The sequence below is a fragment of the Pseudorca crassidens genome, chromosome 20 (assembly GCF_039906515.1).
Source record: "Pseudorca crassidens isolate mPseCra1 chromosome 20, mPseCra1.hap1, whole genome shotgun sequence".
NCBI lineage: Eukaryota > Metazoa > Chordata > Mammalia > Artiodactyla > Delphinidae > Pseudorca > Pseudorca crassidens.
Genome location: NC_090315.1, coordinates 13,612,548 through 13,626,405, shown reverse-complemented (window position 1 = coordinate 13,626,405; position 13,858 = coordinate 13,612,548). Strand labels below are relative to the sequence as shown.

The window sequence follows — 13,858 nt, the reverse complement described above, 5'->3', positions numbered from 1 at the left end:
GGAAAGGCGGGACCCTTTAAGGAGGCGGAGAAATTAACTGCGACGGGTGAGCGCTTTACCCAATCGCCGGTGGCTCCGGGAGTCTCCTGCCCAATGAGCACCCGGTGGGGGCGGGGCGGGATCCACACCCGGAAGCGGGTGCAGGCCGGCCGGCTAACCCGGGGGCCATGGCAGCCGCGGCCCCTGCAGCAGACGGGGTCCCAGGTCGGGGACCTCCCGGGGAGGTGATTCATCTGAACGTGGGAGGCAAAAGGTGAGTGTAGGAGTTTCCTGAGGCGCTACTCTCAGGAACGGGGAACGGGGTGGGAGTACCCGCCTCTACCGGGGGAATTCCTGTCCATCAGGGATTGCTCCGCCCCCTGCTGGAGGTGGGGAGCCTGGATGGGTGCTGGGGGAAGGAAGGGAACTCACCGAGTTGAGAATTGGGGGCCCCATTCCTCATCATCTCGCGTCCGCTCACGGTCCCCGCACAGATTCAGTACCTCTCGCCAGACTCTCACCTGGATCCCAGACTCCTTCTTCTCCAGGTGATTGGGAGAGCGAGTTTGGGGTGGGGGGGCGGAAGGAGAGGGTATGGGGAGACCTAATCTCCCCCTCACACACACACCCCGGCCTGTGACACCTGCTCTGCGTCCCCTCCCTGCAGTCTTCTGAGCGGACGCATCTCAACACTGAAAGATGAGACCGGAGCCGTGAGTAGAGCAAGAGCTGATATGGGGCGGCCGGTAGGAGGAGGGACAGGATCCGCACTCAGCCCGGCTCTTTGCCCTATCTATCCTCTGCCTCCCTTCCCCGCAGATCTTCATCGACAGGGACCCCACCGTCTTCGCCCCTATCCTCAACTTCCTGCGCACCAAAGAGTTGGACCCCAGGTTGGCATGGAAGATAAAGGGGAGTCCCCCACCGTCTTCACCGCCCCCCCCGGAAGTCTCTTCTTCCCCTCAGAATGTTCACTTAAGCTCCTTGATCATATTTAAATTATGCGTCCTTAGAATTCTCCCCCACAAAACACACACACACACATACACACACATTTTCACCTTAGAATCTTGATCCAATCAAAATTTTCTACCTCTTGAGATTCTCTGTGCAGTTTTGAAAACTTCGTCCTCAGCATTCTCTGTCCATTCCCACTCCCCAGACCCTGACCCCTAGTCAATTCTACTACCCAGGGGTATCCACGGTTCCAGCCTCCTCCACGAAGCCCAGTTCTATGGACTCACTCCTCTGGGTAAGTGGGGCCCCCTTTAGCATCCTCATCCCATAGAAAACCAGCTCACTAGTGATGCTCCCCCTTTCGCCTCTCTCCTGAAAGAAGGTTGGGTTAGAGCTGAGAGCCCTGGGTTTGGTCCTGGGTCTCAGGAGGGTGGTGATATTCTGTGGAGAAAGAGATGGCGGAGGGGGAAAGGGATCTGCCTCAGTGTTCTCCAAGTCCCAGCCTTTGAGTCCTTCCGTCTTAGTTCGTCGTCTGCAGCTTCGGGAAGAGTTGGATCGATCTTCTTGCGGAAACGTCCTCTTCAATGGTTACCTGCCTCCACCAGGTGGGAACTACTAAGGAATGGGGGGGCTAAAGACTACATTTCCCATAAGGCTGCAGCTCTTGGGTGCCTGAGCTGTGGGCCCTGAGACACTATGGGAGTTGTAGTTCTATATCAGATGCTTGGACTGATGCTTGGAAAGGAAGTAAGAAACAGCATTTCCAATGAGGCAATGGGCCAAGCTAGTTCCCCTGAGGCTCAGAAGCTTACCCTAGAGCCCAATGGGAGTTGTAGTCCAGGTTTGATTTCCTTGTAGGGAGGCTTAGGGAGAACTGGTGTCCTTTGCATGGAGGGGAGAAATATTGAAGGAGAGTTATTGACTATAATCTCCATGGAGCAGCCAGCCCACTGGCCATGGAAAATATGCACCAGTGGTTATTGGGAACTGTAATCTACTAGGCTTTTCTGATAGGTAGAAGGAACAGAGTGGGGAAATTCAGTTTATGGCTTTATTTCCCTAACCTCAGTCAAGATCTACTGCCTTCATGAAGTTTGTCAAATATGAAGACGTATTGTTTTCTTAACTTAGTTTGACCCTGTTTTTTTTTTAATTGTTTTAAACAGAAGCTTTTTGTCACTACCTTCATGCCATAAATAAGTAGACGTGAAATAAACCCCAAACATAACAGTGTAATTAAACTCTGGGTAGATGCTGTTGTCTGCCAATGAGACAGGCTTCCATTTCTTAAAAGGAAAGATTGCCAAATATTGAAGAGGTATTAATATCGTGGCAGCCCCAAACTGATTCTTCCTTTGTGATGGGCTCAAAGGAACTGAAAAGGGAGCAGCTCGCTGTGTGATTCAGTCTCATTTAACGCCATGTCCCTGCACCACCGAAAATCTTTTCTCTAGGAGACGATGCTACCCACGTGGCAAAATCAGCATCTGGCACACTTTAAGTGCTTGCTATGTGACAATTATTACAATTATTACAATGATTGTCACTCTGCCCCTTCTCCCTGCCACAGTGTTCCCGGTGAAGCGGCGGAACAGGCATAGCCTGGTGGGGCCCCAGCAAGGAGGGGGACGCCCAGCCCCTGTTCGACGGAGCAACACGATGCCCCCCAACCTGGGCAATGCAGGGCTGCTGGGCCGAATGCTAGATGAGAAAGCCCCTCCCTCCCCATCAGGTACATTTCTGTCTCTTGGGAGACTGGGGCAGCCAGTGGGCCCCTGTGACCCTGCCCTGATCCCTGCCTTTCCCCACAAGGGCTACCAGAGGAGCCGGGAATGGTGCGCCTGGTGTGTGGACACCACAACTGGATCGCCGTGGCCTATACCCAGTTTCTTGTCTGCTATAGGTGCTCAGGGAGGGTGGTGGGAGGACACCTTAAGCCCTGTTGATGGGGAGGGCTCAGGGTGAGGGTTCACGACGTCCCTCAATCTTCCAGGCTGAAGGAAGCCTCTGGCTGGCAGCTGGTGTTTTCCAGTCCCCGCCTGGACTGGCCCATAGAGCGACTGGCACTCACAGCCCGGGTGCTCAGTGGGGCCCTGGGTGAGCATGACAAGATGGTGGCAGCAGCCACGGGCAGCGAGATTCTGCTGTGGGCTCTGCAGGCAGAAGGCGGCGGCTCTGAGATAGGTATGGCACCAGGCTTTTTCCAGAACCCTTTTGCCCTTTAGAATTCTACTCCAACTTGTGGCCTGTTAAAACAGCCCACGGGCCACAATTCTCTTTGCGTTATTAGGCTGCTCCAGCCCTTTAGAATTCCGTATCCTGTTAGCATTCGTTGGTCTGGTAGAAAAATCCACCCACATACAATTCTCTCCTCCGTCAGAATTCACTGCCCTGTTAGATCTCTTTGCTTGGGTAGAATTCTCCATGCCAGTGCAATCCCAGACCTGTTAGAATCTGTTCCCGTTAGAAATCTGACTCCTTAGACTAGTTCGCTAACAAATCTTAATCCTCGTGAGAATCCTCTGCCGCCCATAGAGTTTTTTGCCTTTGTTGAAAATCTTAGCTGTGTTAGAATTCCACACCCTGTTAGAGTCCCACGCCGCAGCAGGAATCTGGCCCGTTGTAATCCTCTGTAATTCCTGCTGGAATCCTCTAGCCTGTAAAGATTCTCTGACCAAGTTGAATCCTCTGGCCCTTGGAGTTCTTCCTGCCACCCCTCTTCTCCCCCGTGAAAGGGGGTCCTGGCTCAGCCTTCCTCACCCTGTGCAGGAGTCTTCCATCTGGGCGTGCCTGTGGAGGCCTTATTCTTCGTCGGGAACCAGCTCATCGCCACAAGCCACACAGGGCGCATCGGGGTGTGGAATGCCGTCACCAAGCACTGGCAGGTCAGGGCACTGGCCAGCCTGGCTGCCTCTTTCTCGGGTGCCCAGACCAGTCAGACCCAGGGAGGGGTTCCTTTCTGCCCCACCCGACCTGGAGAGAACCAGGGGACCCAGCAGTGGGCCAGATCCAGTGGTGGGGTAGGATGGGGTATGATAAAGGCCAAAGGAGGATCCAGGAGGCCTTCGTGGCTGACGTGAAGGATGGTGGGTTTGGAAAGGAAGAGAGGGTTCTCCAGACACTGGGTGGGAGACCGGGTGAGGGGAGATGGTAGAGGAGGCGGAAACCCAGAGACAGACGTGCAAACGTCCGTCATTCTCTCTGCACTCGCCCCAAGCTCTGTCCAACATGTAAAACAGAAAATACACCCACAGCGTTGTTTTCTAAAGTGTGAGCGTTCGGCTGAGAGAGACAGACAAACAGAGAAAGGACAGAGAAAGAAACAGAGATGGAGAGAAACAGACAAATAGAAACAGGAGGTCAGAGGTGCCAGAGAGACAGAAAGAGGGTGGATGGAGAGAAACCAGGACTAAATGACTGTAGTAGATGAAGGGACACAGAGAGAAAGAGGGAGATGAATAAAGAAATGTCAGAAATACAGAGTCAAGGAGAGGCCACGAGACAGCAGCGCCAACCAAGAGCCATTCAGAGACAGACGCCGATGATGCAGGCCTGGAGCAGGCAAGGCTGGGGAGGAGTGGGCCTAGAAACTGGAGGGAGGGTGCTGGAGCAGGGAGGCATGGGCATGCGGGGGGGGGGGGTACTGCAGAGGCAAAGGCAGGAAGGGACGGCACCATGGCCACAGCCCACCCCGCCCCACCCCCAGGTCCAGGAGGTGCAGCCCATCACCAGTTACGATGCTGCAGGCTCCTTCCTCCTCCTGGGCTGCAACAACGGCTCCATCTACTACGTGGGTGAGCAGCAGCTGGCACCCCAGCTGCCTGAGAACCTCCCCTGAGAGGTGGGAGAGGAGGGGAAAGGCTGGGGTACCTTGAGCAAACCCACTCTATCCTCCCTGTTCACCCCAGATGTGCAGAAATTCCCCCTGCGCATGAAGGACAATGACCTCCTTGTCAGCGAGCTCTACCGGGACCCGGCGGAGGATGGAGTCACAGCCCTGAGTGTCTACCTCACTCCAAAGACCAGTAAGCTATAGCTCAGCTCCCTGCCCTGCCGTCAGCAGCCAGCCCCGGCCGCAGCCCGGAGCTGTCTCCCCATCACTTGTGTAGCATGACCCAGTGAGATTTATGGAGAAGCAGACAGATTCAACTCATACAGTCATTCAACAGTTACTGAGCACCACTTACATATAGGCACTGTTCTAGGTGCTCCGCCATGGCGGGCCTCTTCACCAGGGGCAAAATTGACCTCTAGTTGTTGATCTTGGTGTTTCTTTCCCATATCTGTGATTAGGGCGTGCTGCTTGCACGCTCCTGAAACAAAGAGGATGCATGTCTTGGGAATTCCCAGGCGGCCCAGTGGTTAGGACTCCAGGTTCTCACTACCAAGGGCCCAGGTTCGATTCCTAGTCGGAAACTAAAATCCCATAAGCTGTGTAGCGTGGCCAAACGCACACACACACACACCAAAACAGCAACAACAACAACAACAAACAAAAACCCAAAACAAACAAAATCAAAAAAACATAAACAGTCAACCAAAAAGAGGATGCATGTGTTACAGTGGATGAAGCTGAGTTCTCTCCCTTGAGACAGTCTTTGTGTTTTGTTTTCTTGATGGTAAATGCAGAGAAATAGTTTTTTTGTTTGTTTTTTCTGAGATATAATTCCCATACCAGAAAATTCACAACTGAGTAATTTTAGTAGATTCACAAAGTGGTACCACCGTCACCACTGTCTAATTCCAGAACGTTTTTATCAGCCCCCAAAACAACCCACGCTCGTTAGCAGTCACACCCCAGTCCTCCCTCCTGGCAGCGCCTGGACACCCGGATCCACTTTCTGTCTCTCTGGATTTGCCTGTTCTAGACATTTAATGTAAATGGAATCATGCAGTGTGTGGCTTTTTGTGTCTGACTTTTTTCACTTTGGTTAACGATTAATTTCTTTTAATGGTTAGTGCTTTTTTGGAGCTTAAGATCTCTTACCCTACCCCCAGGTTGTGAAGATTTTTCCCTATGTTTTCTTCTAGAAGCTTTGCAGTTTTAGCTTTTACACGTAGGTTTCTGTTCCATTTCAAATTAACTTTTAGGTATGGCGTGAGGTAGGGGTCACAGTGCATTTTTTTCTAGCAGGCGTAAACTAATAATAAACTTAACTTCACAGCATGTCATCACATAAGGCCCCTTTCTTTTTTTAAACTGTATTTATTTATTTATTTGGCCACACTGTGTGGCTTGTGGGATCTTAGTTCCCTGACCAGGGATTGAGCCCAGGCCCTTGGCCATGAGAGCGCGGAGCCCCAACCACTGGACTGCCAGGGGATTCCTAAGGCCCCTTTCTTATGTCATTGATTTACTCCTTTCCTCCCCATCCCCCTCCTCACCACGTGCCACTGTTCTGTCACGTTTAGCATTTATATTTTCATTTGTTTGTGTCCTTACAAAATGTATATTATGGCCATGTTTTTGAATTTGCATAAATGGTATGGGGTATATAACTCAGTTTATATATCTTACTTTTGTGCATCCTGCCCTAGGTTAAATATCCATCCATGTTGCTATTCATAACCTGAATCCACTGCTTCTAACTCCTGCATAAAATATTAAAACCACATTTTACCCACATTCCCTAAGATGGTCCATTAAGTTTGTGACGTTACAACATACCTTTCCCCTGTGGAAATTTGGCAAGGTTGGGGAGTTCCTCAGGCACGCTGTGTCGAGTTTCATTTTCTTGCCTTGCTGTCTGTCTGGTTTTGTTTGTTTGCTTGACCCCACCCCACCATGTGGCTTGCAGGATCTTAGTTCCCTGAAGAGACTGAACCCGGGCCTGTTTGTTTATATGTCCCTTTCTATGTTTCTCTGTCTTTCTCTCGAATTCCATCTCTCTCTCTGTCAGTCTCTGTCTCTGTATCCCTCCCTGTGATTTGTTTCTTGGTTCCCTGTTTCTCTATTTTTCTATCTTTCTTCCCCCTCTTCTCAGCTTTGTCTCTCTCTGTCTTCTTTTTTTTTTTTTTTTGCGGTACACGGGCCTCTCACTGTTGTGGCCTCTCCCGTTGCGGAGCACAGGCTCAACAGCCATGGCTCATGGGCCCAGCTGCTCCTCAGCATGTGGGATCTTCCCGGACCGGGGCACGAACCCGTGTCCCCTGCATTGGCAGGCGGACTCTCAACCACTGCACCACCAGGGAAGCCCTCTCTCTGTCTTTTTTAAAATTTTAATTTATTTTTTATATAGCACGTTCTTATTAGTTATCTATTTTACACATATTAGTGTACATATGTCAATCTGTCTCCCTCTCTGTCTTAATTTCTGTCTCTGGTTTCTCTGCCCTGTCCCTCTGTCTCCCATTCCTCCGTTTCCCACGTCTCGCCACCTTGTTCTCTCCATCTCTCCCTCTCCCTTTACTTTCTGACTCTGCATCTGTTCTTTGTCTGTTGCCTCTTCTCTCTGCCTTGGTTTCTGTCTCTCTGTGACCCTGTCCCTCTCTTCCTCCTCGGCCCCTCCCCAGGTGACAGTGGGAACTGGATTGAGATCGCCTACGGCACGAGCTCAGGGGGTGTGCGTGTCATCGTGCAGCATCCCGAGACCGTGGGCTCGGGGCCTCAGCTCTTTCAGACCTTCACCGTGCACCGCAGCCCCGTCACCAAGATCATGCTGTCAGAGAAGCACCTCATCTCAGGTGAGCCTTGGCCGGCTGCCCCACAAGCCCATCTCCCTGCAGGAGGGATGGCTTAGCTGTGAGCACGAAGCCAGGTGGATGAGGGTTTATACTGGGGAGAGACAGTGTGTGGGGAGTGGCCTCTGGAGAATTCCGTGAAGGGGACCAGTCTGGGGGAGAGTGGATTTGCCAGGGAGAGGGGAAAATTAATCAATTTAGCAATTGCCAGGCACGGGGGAAACAGTGATAAGACAGGCCAAGTCCCTACCCTCGTGGAGCTGACGCTTTAGCGGGGGCAGCAGACAATAAATCAATAAAAATATAAATCACTATCTGGCAATGGGGATGGGGGCCATGAATAAAAACAAAGCTATGTGAGAGGCCAAGAGAGTGCCAGGATCACTGGAGAGTGCATGGTTTGGGAAGTTCTTCCTGAGGAAGGAGCTCTGAACAGAAATGAACAGTGCAGGTCAGTGGGGACAAGCATTCCAGGCAGAGGGAACAGGCATTGCAAAGGCTCTGAGGTGGGAGGATGTTTGGTGTGTCTACGGAAGAGCAGGGGCCCACTGGGCCCAGAGTGGAGTGGGTGAGGAAGAGGGTGGAGGGTGATGGGGTAAGTCAGTGGGACCTTGTAACCCATGGAGAAGACTTTGTCCTTAACCCTGAATGAGATGGCGCCGCGGGAGGTCTCACAGCAGAGGAGGGCTGTGACCTGACACAGGTGTTCACAGGGTCCCTCTGACTGCATGTGGGGACAGGATGGGAGCAGGAAGGCCAAGGAGGAGGCTGCTGCAGTGGTCCAGGCAGGAGATGAGATGGACAGGACCAGGGCAGGGGTGAGGTGGGAGCAGTGGACAGGGAAAAGTGAGATCAGGCCCTGGAATGATTTGGAGGCAGAGCCACCGGGATTGTTAACTCTTTGGAGTTCTGGGGAAGAGAGAATTCTCTGAAAGGGAAGCATTCAGAGGGGCCTGAATCCTGACACCTTTGAAAGGAGGTCATCCCGGGGCTCAGGAAGGTCGGGCAGTGGTGATGCCACGGCCGGGCCTGACCTGCTGCTGCCCCCTGGCTCCTCAGTCTGTGCCGACAACAACCACGTGCGGACGTGGTCTGTGACTCGCTTCCGTGGCATGATTTCCACCCAGCCTGGCTCCACCCCGCTCGCTTCATTCAAGATCCTGGCGCTGGAATCGGCCGACGGGCATGGCGGCTGCAGTGCTGGCAATGACATTGGTGCCTCCTGGCCCCGGGTCCCCCACCGCACGGACCTTGCCTGACCTCCATTGGCCTCCACTGATCCCTTTCCTGACCCCTGTAGACCTCTCTTGACCCACCCAGCTACTGGGTTTGACCTCCACCCATCACCACCTGACCCCTATTGACCGCCACTTACTCCCAGCTATCCCAGTTGAATTCTGTTACCCCCATTGATTCCTGCTGACCCAGGATCCGCCCCCTGCCCCTGATGTGCCTGAACTGCACTGACTGTTGCTGACACCCAACCCTGTCTGACCTCGCCCAACCTTAGCCACCTGGGGATGGGGACCTGGTCCTGGGGGGGAGGTTCAGCAGTGGGGAAGGAGGCCGAGTCTTGGGATCTGGAGGTCACAGGGACCCCAGCTGGCCCTGACTGCCCCCCTCTCCCTGGCCCAGGCCCCTACGGCGAGCGGGACGACCAGCAAGTGTTCATTCAGAAGGTGGTACCGAATGCCAGCCAGCTCTTCGTGCGTCTTTCCTCCACTGGTCAGCGGTGAGGACCATCCCGTCAGACGGAGGGGGGGCGGTCAGAGGAGAAGGCAAGATGCCAGGGAGGTCAGAAGGGCATCCCAGCCAAGGGACACCGCAGGAGCAGAGGCTGGGAAGGAGCACAAGCCTGGTCCTAGATTTGGAGTTTGGGGTATCAAAGGTGTGACATGTGTGGATGGGAGTGAAGCTGGAACAATCCCAGGTGCCCCTGCTGTACCGCAAGCAGAGATCGCCCAGTGTAGTCAGGGCCGGGCTGGGGGCTGGGGGTGTGTGCACAGGCTGGGGGGTGAGGGCCAGGATGGGGGAGGGACGGGAAGCTGTGGGAGCCCAGAGGCGGTGCTTGCTCCAGCCTGGGAAGGGGGCCTGTTGGAGAGGAGTCTCTGAGCAGAGACCTTGAGGATAAATAGGAATGAGCAGAAGAAAGGAGGGAGGGGAAAGTCTGTGCCTGGCTGAAGGGGCAGCATGTGCAAAGGCTGGAACGGCCAGAGAGGATAACCAGGGACATGCATGGTCTCTGGGGGCTGGAGCACCAAGAGGTGAGAAATGGGGCTGCAGAGGGGCGCAGCCTTGCCAATCGTACGGAAGAGCTGAGACTGTCCTGAGTGTCCTGGGGAGCCATGGCCGCTCTGAGGGGGATGGACTGGAGGTTGGAGAGCAGGCTGGGACAGATGCCTGGCCGGAGAGAGCAGGGCTTGATCAGGGCCAGATGGGGAGGGGAGGAGGGGGCCGGCCATGGGGAATGCTGGGAAGTGAGGGAGGCACCCAGGATGAGTCTTGGGCCCTCCCTGAGACAGGAACAGGGAGGGCAACATGTGTGGGGAAGAATCCCATTTGAGCCCCAGGGTGAGTGTGTGGGGCTGGGGACATCCAGGAGGCTCCTGGTCCCCACAGGGCTGGAACCCAAGACAGTAGATTTGGGAGGGATGGAGAGGGTTGGGTGCTCATCTGAGAAGCAGGAACTGAAACCACAAGGGCGGTAGGGACTGAGGCCTGGGAGGGGTATAAAGATGAGAAGAGGGACCAGGCCAGGCCCTGGTGTGGCCAAGGTGACCCCTGCCCCTCCCCTCTCAGGGTGTGCTCCGTGCGCTCCGTGGACGGCTCGCCCACCACCGCCTTCACAGTGCTCGAGTGTGAGGGCTCCCGGAGGCTGGGCTCCCGGCCCCGGCGCTACCTGCTCACTGGCCAGGCCAACGGCAGCTTGGCCATGTGGGACCTGACCACCGCCATGGTCGGCCTCGGCCAGGCGCCTGGTACGCCCCGCTCCAGTCCCGTCCCAAGCCCCACAGACTCACCCTGCACCCTCTCCACAACCTCCTTCGCCATGAGCTCCCTCCCCAAGCCCTTGCCCTCTGGCCCCTTTCCCTGGCCCCCAACCCCTCCTCGCCCTTGCTTTTTAACCTCTCTTTCTTAGCTTCTGACCCCTGTCCATCGACCTCTGCATCTTTCCTCCTATCCCGACCTCAGTCCTTGCACATGACCTTTGTCTCTTGGCCTGTGCCCTTGTCTTGCCCCTGACCCTGCTTCCTTGCCGCCCCCAGCAGGGGGCCTGACAGAGGAAGAGCTGCTGGAACAGCTGGAGCAGTGCGAACTAGCACCGCTGGCTTCCTTCAGGGGTGCTCCCCCCAGCCCCTCGCCCCGGACCTCTCTCACCAGGTAGGCATGACTCCACTTCCCCTTCTGAGCAATGAGGCGGAGGGCAGAACACGGTGGCCTGGGGGCAGGGGGGACCCAGCTCCACCCTGATGACCTGCACTGACCCTCATCACCCCCTCAGTCTCCACTCAGCCTTCAGCAGCGCCTCCCTGTCCAGCCGCCGTGGGAGCCCGAGCCCCCCACAGGCTGAGGCCCGGCGCCGCTGGGGAGGCAGCTTCGTGGAACGCTGCCAGGAACTGGTGCGGAGCGGGCCGGAGCCCCGGCGGCCACCGACACCGGCCCCCCGGCCCTCCGCGGGTCTCGGGGCTCCCCTTGCACCCCCCAAGATGAAGCTCACTGAAACTTCCTTCTGAACATGGCTGCCATGGTGCCTTGAGATACCCAGGCCCTGGGGGACTCAGGTGCCTGCCCCGCTTCCTGTCACAGTCCTGGGTTCAGGGCCAGGGCCTCCTTGGAGTGGTTAGTGTTACTAGGCCCCCATCATCTCCCTTTTCTGGAGCCAAAGTCACCCTTCCCTAATAAAGTTCTCACTGCCAGCACCTTGGTCACGTTCTGAGAGGGTTTGGGCACCCCTAGGGAAAGGGTAAGAGAGCCGTGGCGCCCAACCAGGTCCCTGGCTGTAGATTCAGGAACATCTGTCTCTCCTGGTTTAAGTAAAGAAGGGGAATTGGTTTACACTCTGGCTTCAGGCATGGCTGGATCCAGGGCTCAAACACTCATCCAGAATATCTTTCCATCTTTTGGCTTTGCTCTCCTCTGGGGTCATTCTCAGTCAGGTTTTCCCCCCTCTGTGCCAGGATAACTCCAGGTAGCTCCTTAGCAACATTTTTCTCTCTAGCAGCAGCAAAATCACAGGACTGATTCTCATTGACTTAAACTGAATCAGATGGCCATTCCTGAACTAATCACGTGCCCTCACGAGCCAGGCAGTGAGGTCAGCCCCGTGTTGACAGAGTGGAGGAAGAGTTCCTGAAAGGTGATTCAGGGTACTGTTACCACAAACAGGGATGAATAGGTACAGGTTGGCAGAAACACAGATGTCGGCTAGGTGACATTTGTACCCCAAACCTCACCACTGCAAACACTTTGCCCATATCCCTGGCTGCCCAGTCTTTCACCCCTCTCTTGCCCACACCAGGGAGGGTATGTAGAACAGGATCAGCTCACCCCAGCCTGACATCCTTGAGGTTTTTCCCCAGTTAATACCTACCTATGTCAACTCCTCAGGGAAGTTTTCTGCATCTTTTCCTAGGGTCAATAATAGAAGAGAAAGCGGACCAACTAAGAACAAGGGATTTTAGAACATGCTAATCCTGGAATTCCAGAGTTTCTGGAATGCCAGAAGTTCTATAACATGGGGGAGTGGGGTCTAGAATGTTAGGAAATGTAGAACACAGGAATATTCTAGAGTACTAGTGGATGAGCAGTATTAGGCTTCCTCCCTGCATATCAAAGAATCCAGACTGTAGAAGTTTCTGAAAAAGGACCTGGAAAGTCAATGATTCTAGAACAGAGGAGCTTTCTAGAATGCCTAGGAATCTACACCAGTAGGAATATTTTGCAAGCCAGGCATTCTGGAATGCTGATAATTATAGGAAACAGAAAGGAATCTGGATTGCTAGGAAATCTAGAGCACAGGCATATTCTGGAAAGCCAGCCCTTCCCTTCTAGATCACTAGAGGATTTGTTTGCATCCTAAGAAATCCATAATGTCAAGGGGTTCTGGATTGCCAGAGAATCTAGAACATGAGTGGGAGGCCTAAAAGGTGAGTGATTCTAAAACATGAGTGTTCTGGAATGTCTGTGATCTAGAATATGGGGGTATTTTGTAATGCTCACAGAGCTAGATTATTGAGATCGTTTTTTTTTTTCCATGCCAGGGAATCCAGAACGCTTGTGTTTCTGGGATGCTAGTGATTCTAGAACTGAGGAAGAGAATGTTAGAAAATCAAGAACACTAAAAAGATTTGTTTGTTTTTTTAATACCAGGATAAAACCCCGTGTGTGAGCACATACAATGGAGGAAGCTTCTGGAAGGCCAGGGCTCTAGAACTCTGAGGGATTCTGAAGAGTCGAGATCAGATCAAGATACAGGAGAGACATAGAAGCAACCCTGGAAGATAGTGGCACTGGTAGGGGGGGATTGGGAGCTGGGAACTCCAAATTCTGGGGGGGAGGGGAAGCCAACGCCATCCCCGGAAGTTGCAGTGGTGAGCCAGAGGCTGTTGCCTAGCAACGAGCATTGAAGATGCCCTGGATCCCAAGCAGAAGGGAGAAATTTCGGCGGCGCCCCCAGCAAATGCTCCAGCTACAGGGTAGGAGACGGGGAGGGGGGCAACAGGGGCAGGGACACACTGTCCTGCAGGGTCATGTTAGCAGAGATCGCGGGAGCTACACGAAGACAGGGACACGGCATATTCAGTGGGCAGAGCCAGGCACTCCATCACTGAGCTGGGACAACTCACAAATGCCCCTGAGTGGGGCCTGAGTGCCGTCGTTATTGCTCCAAGGGGCTGTGAGTCCCTGGACGGTGGGTGGGCCCAGACTTCTGGGTGTCAGTTTTGGGTGTAGGCATGGATTGCTGTAGGTGACGTTAACGGGTGTGAGTGTGGCTGTGTGAATCAGCCCGTGTGCCTCAAGGTAAGGCGGGAGGGTGAAGGGGGTCCCCTGTCCTCCTTGCACATCCCTTGGAAGAAGGAGCAGGAGTTGGGGATGAATTCGAACCTGAATTGATTGCTGTTCTTAGTCTGGGGTCAGCCGTATGGTATGGTCAGGCCTAGTACCCTGTGTGGGCGGAGGCTGGGGTCTACTCGGGGCGGGGCTAAGGCTACAGAACTGGGAACCTTCAGAATCAAACTGC

The 13,858-nt window shown here is 54.1% G+C and overlaps 1 protein-coding gene across 3 annotated transcripts; it reads left to right on the top strand.

The window, feature by feature from the left end:
• The first annotated feature begins 98 nt into the window (after nt 1–98).
• Nucleotides 99–11,537, top strand: SHKBP1 (SH3KBP1 binding protein 1). Of its 3 annotated transcripts, none has more exons than XM_067719970.1 (18): nt 99–253; nt 474–527; nt 647–692; nt 799–872; nt 1,173–1,231; nt 1,461–1,541; nt 2,507–2,668; nt 2,749–2,839; nt 2,930–3,120; nt 3,706–3,821; nt 4,643–4,730; nt 4,845–4,961; nt 7,450–7,620; nt 8,677–8,832; nt 9,253–9,349; nt 10,417–10,595; nt 10,887–10,998; nt 11,120–11,537. In XM_067719970.1, exons 1-18 carry the CDS (start codon nt 168–170, stop codon nt 11,349–11,351), a joined length of 2,112 nt encoding a protein of 703 aa, XP_067576071.1. In that variant the 5' UTR covers nt 99–167; the 3' UTR covers nt 11,352–11,537. The 3 variants fall into 3 exon arrangements, with proteins under 3 accessions (XP_067576071.1, XP_067576070.1, XP_067576072.1); XM_067719969.1 differs by having other exon boundaries at nt 10,884–10,998; XM_067719971.1 differs by lacking the exon at nt 8,677–8,832 and having other exon boundaries at nt 10,884–10,998.
• The last annotated feature ends 2,321 nt before the right edge of the window (nt 11,538–13,858 follow it).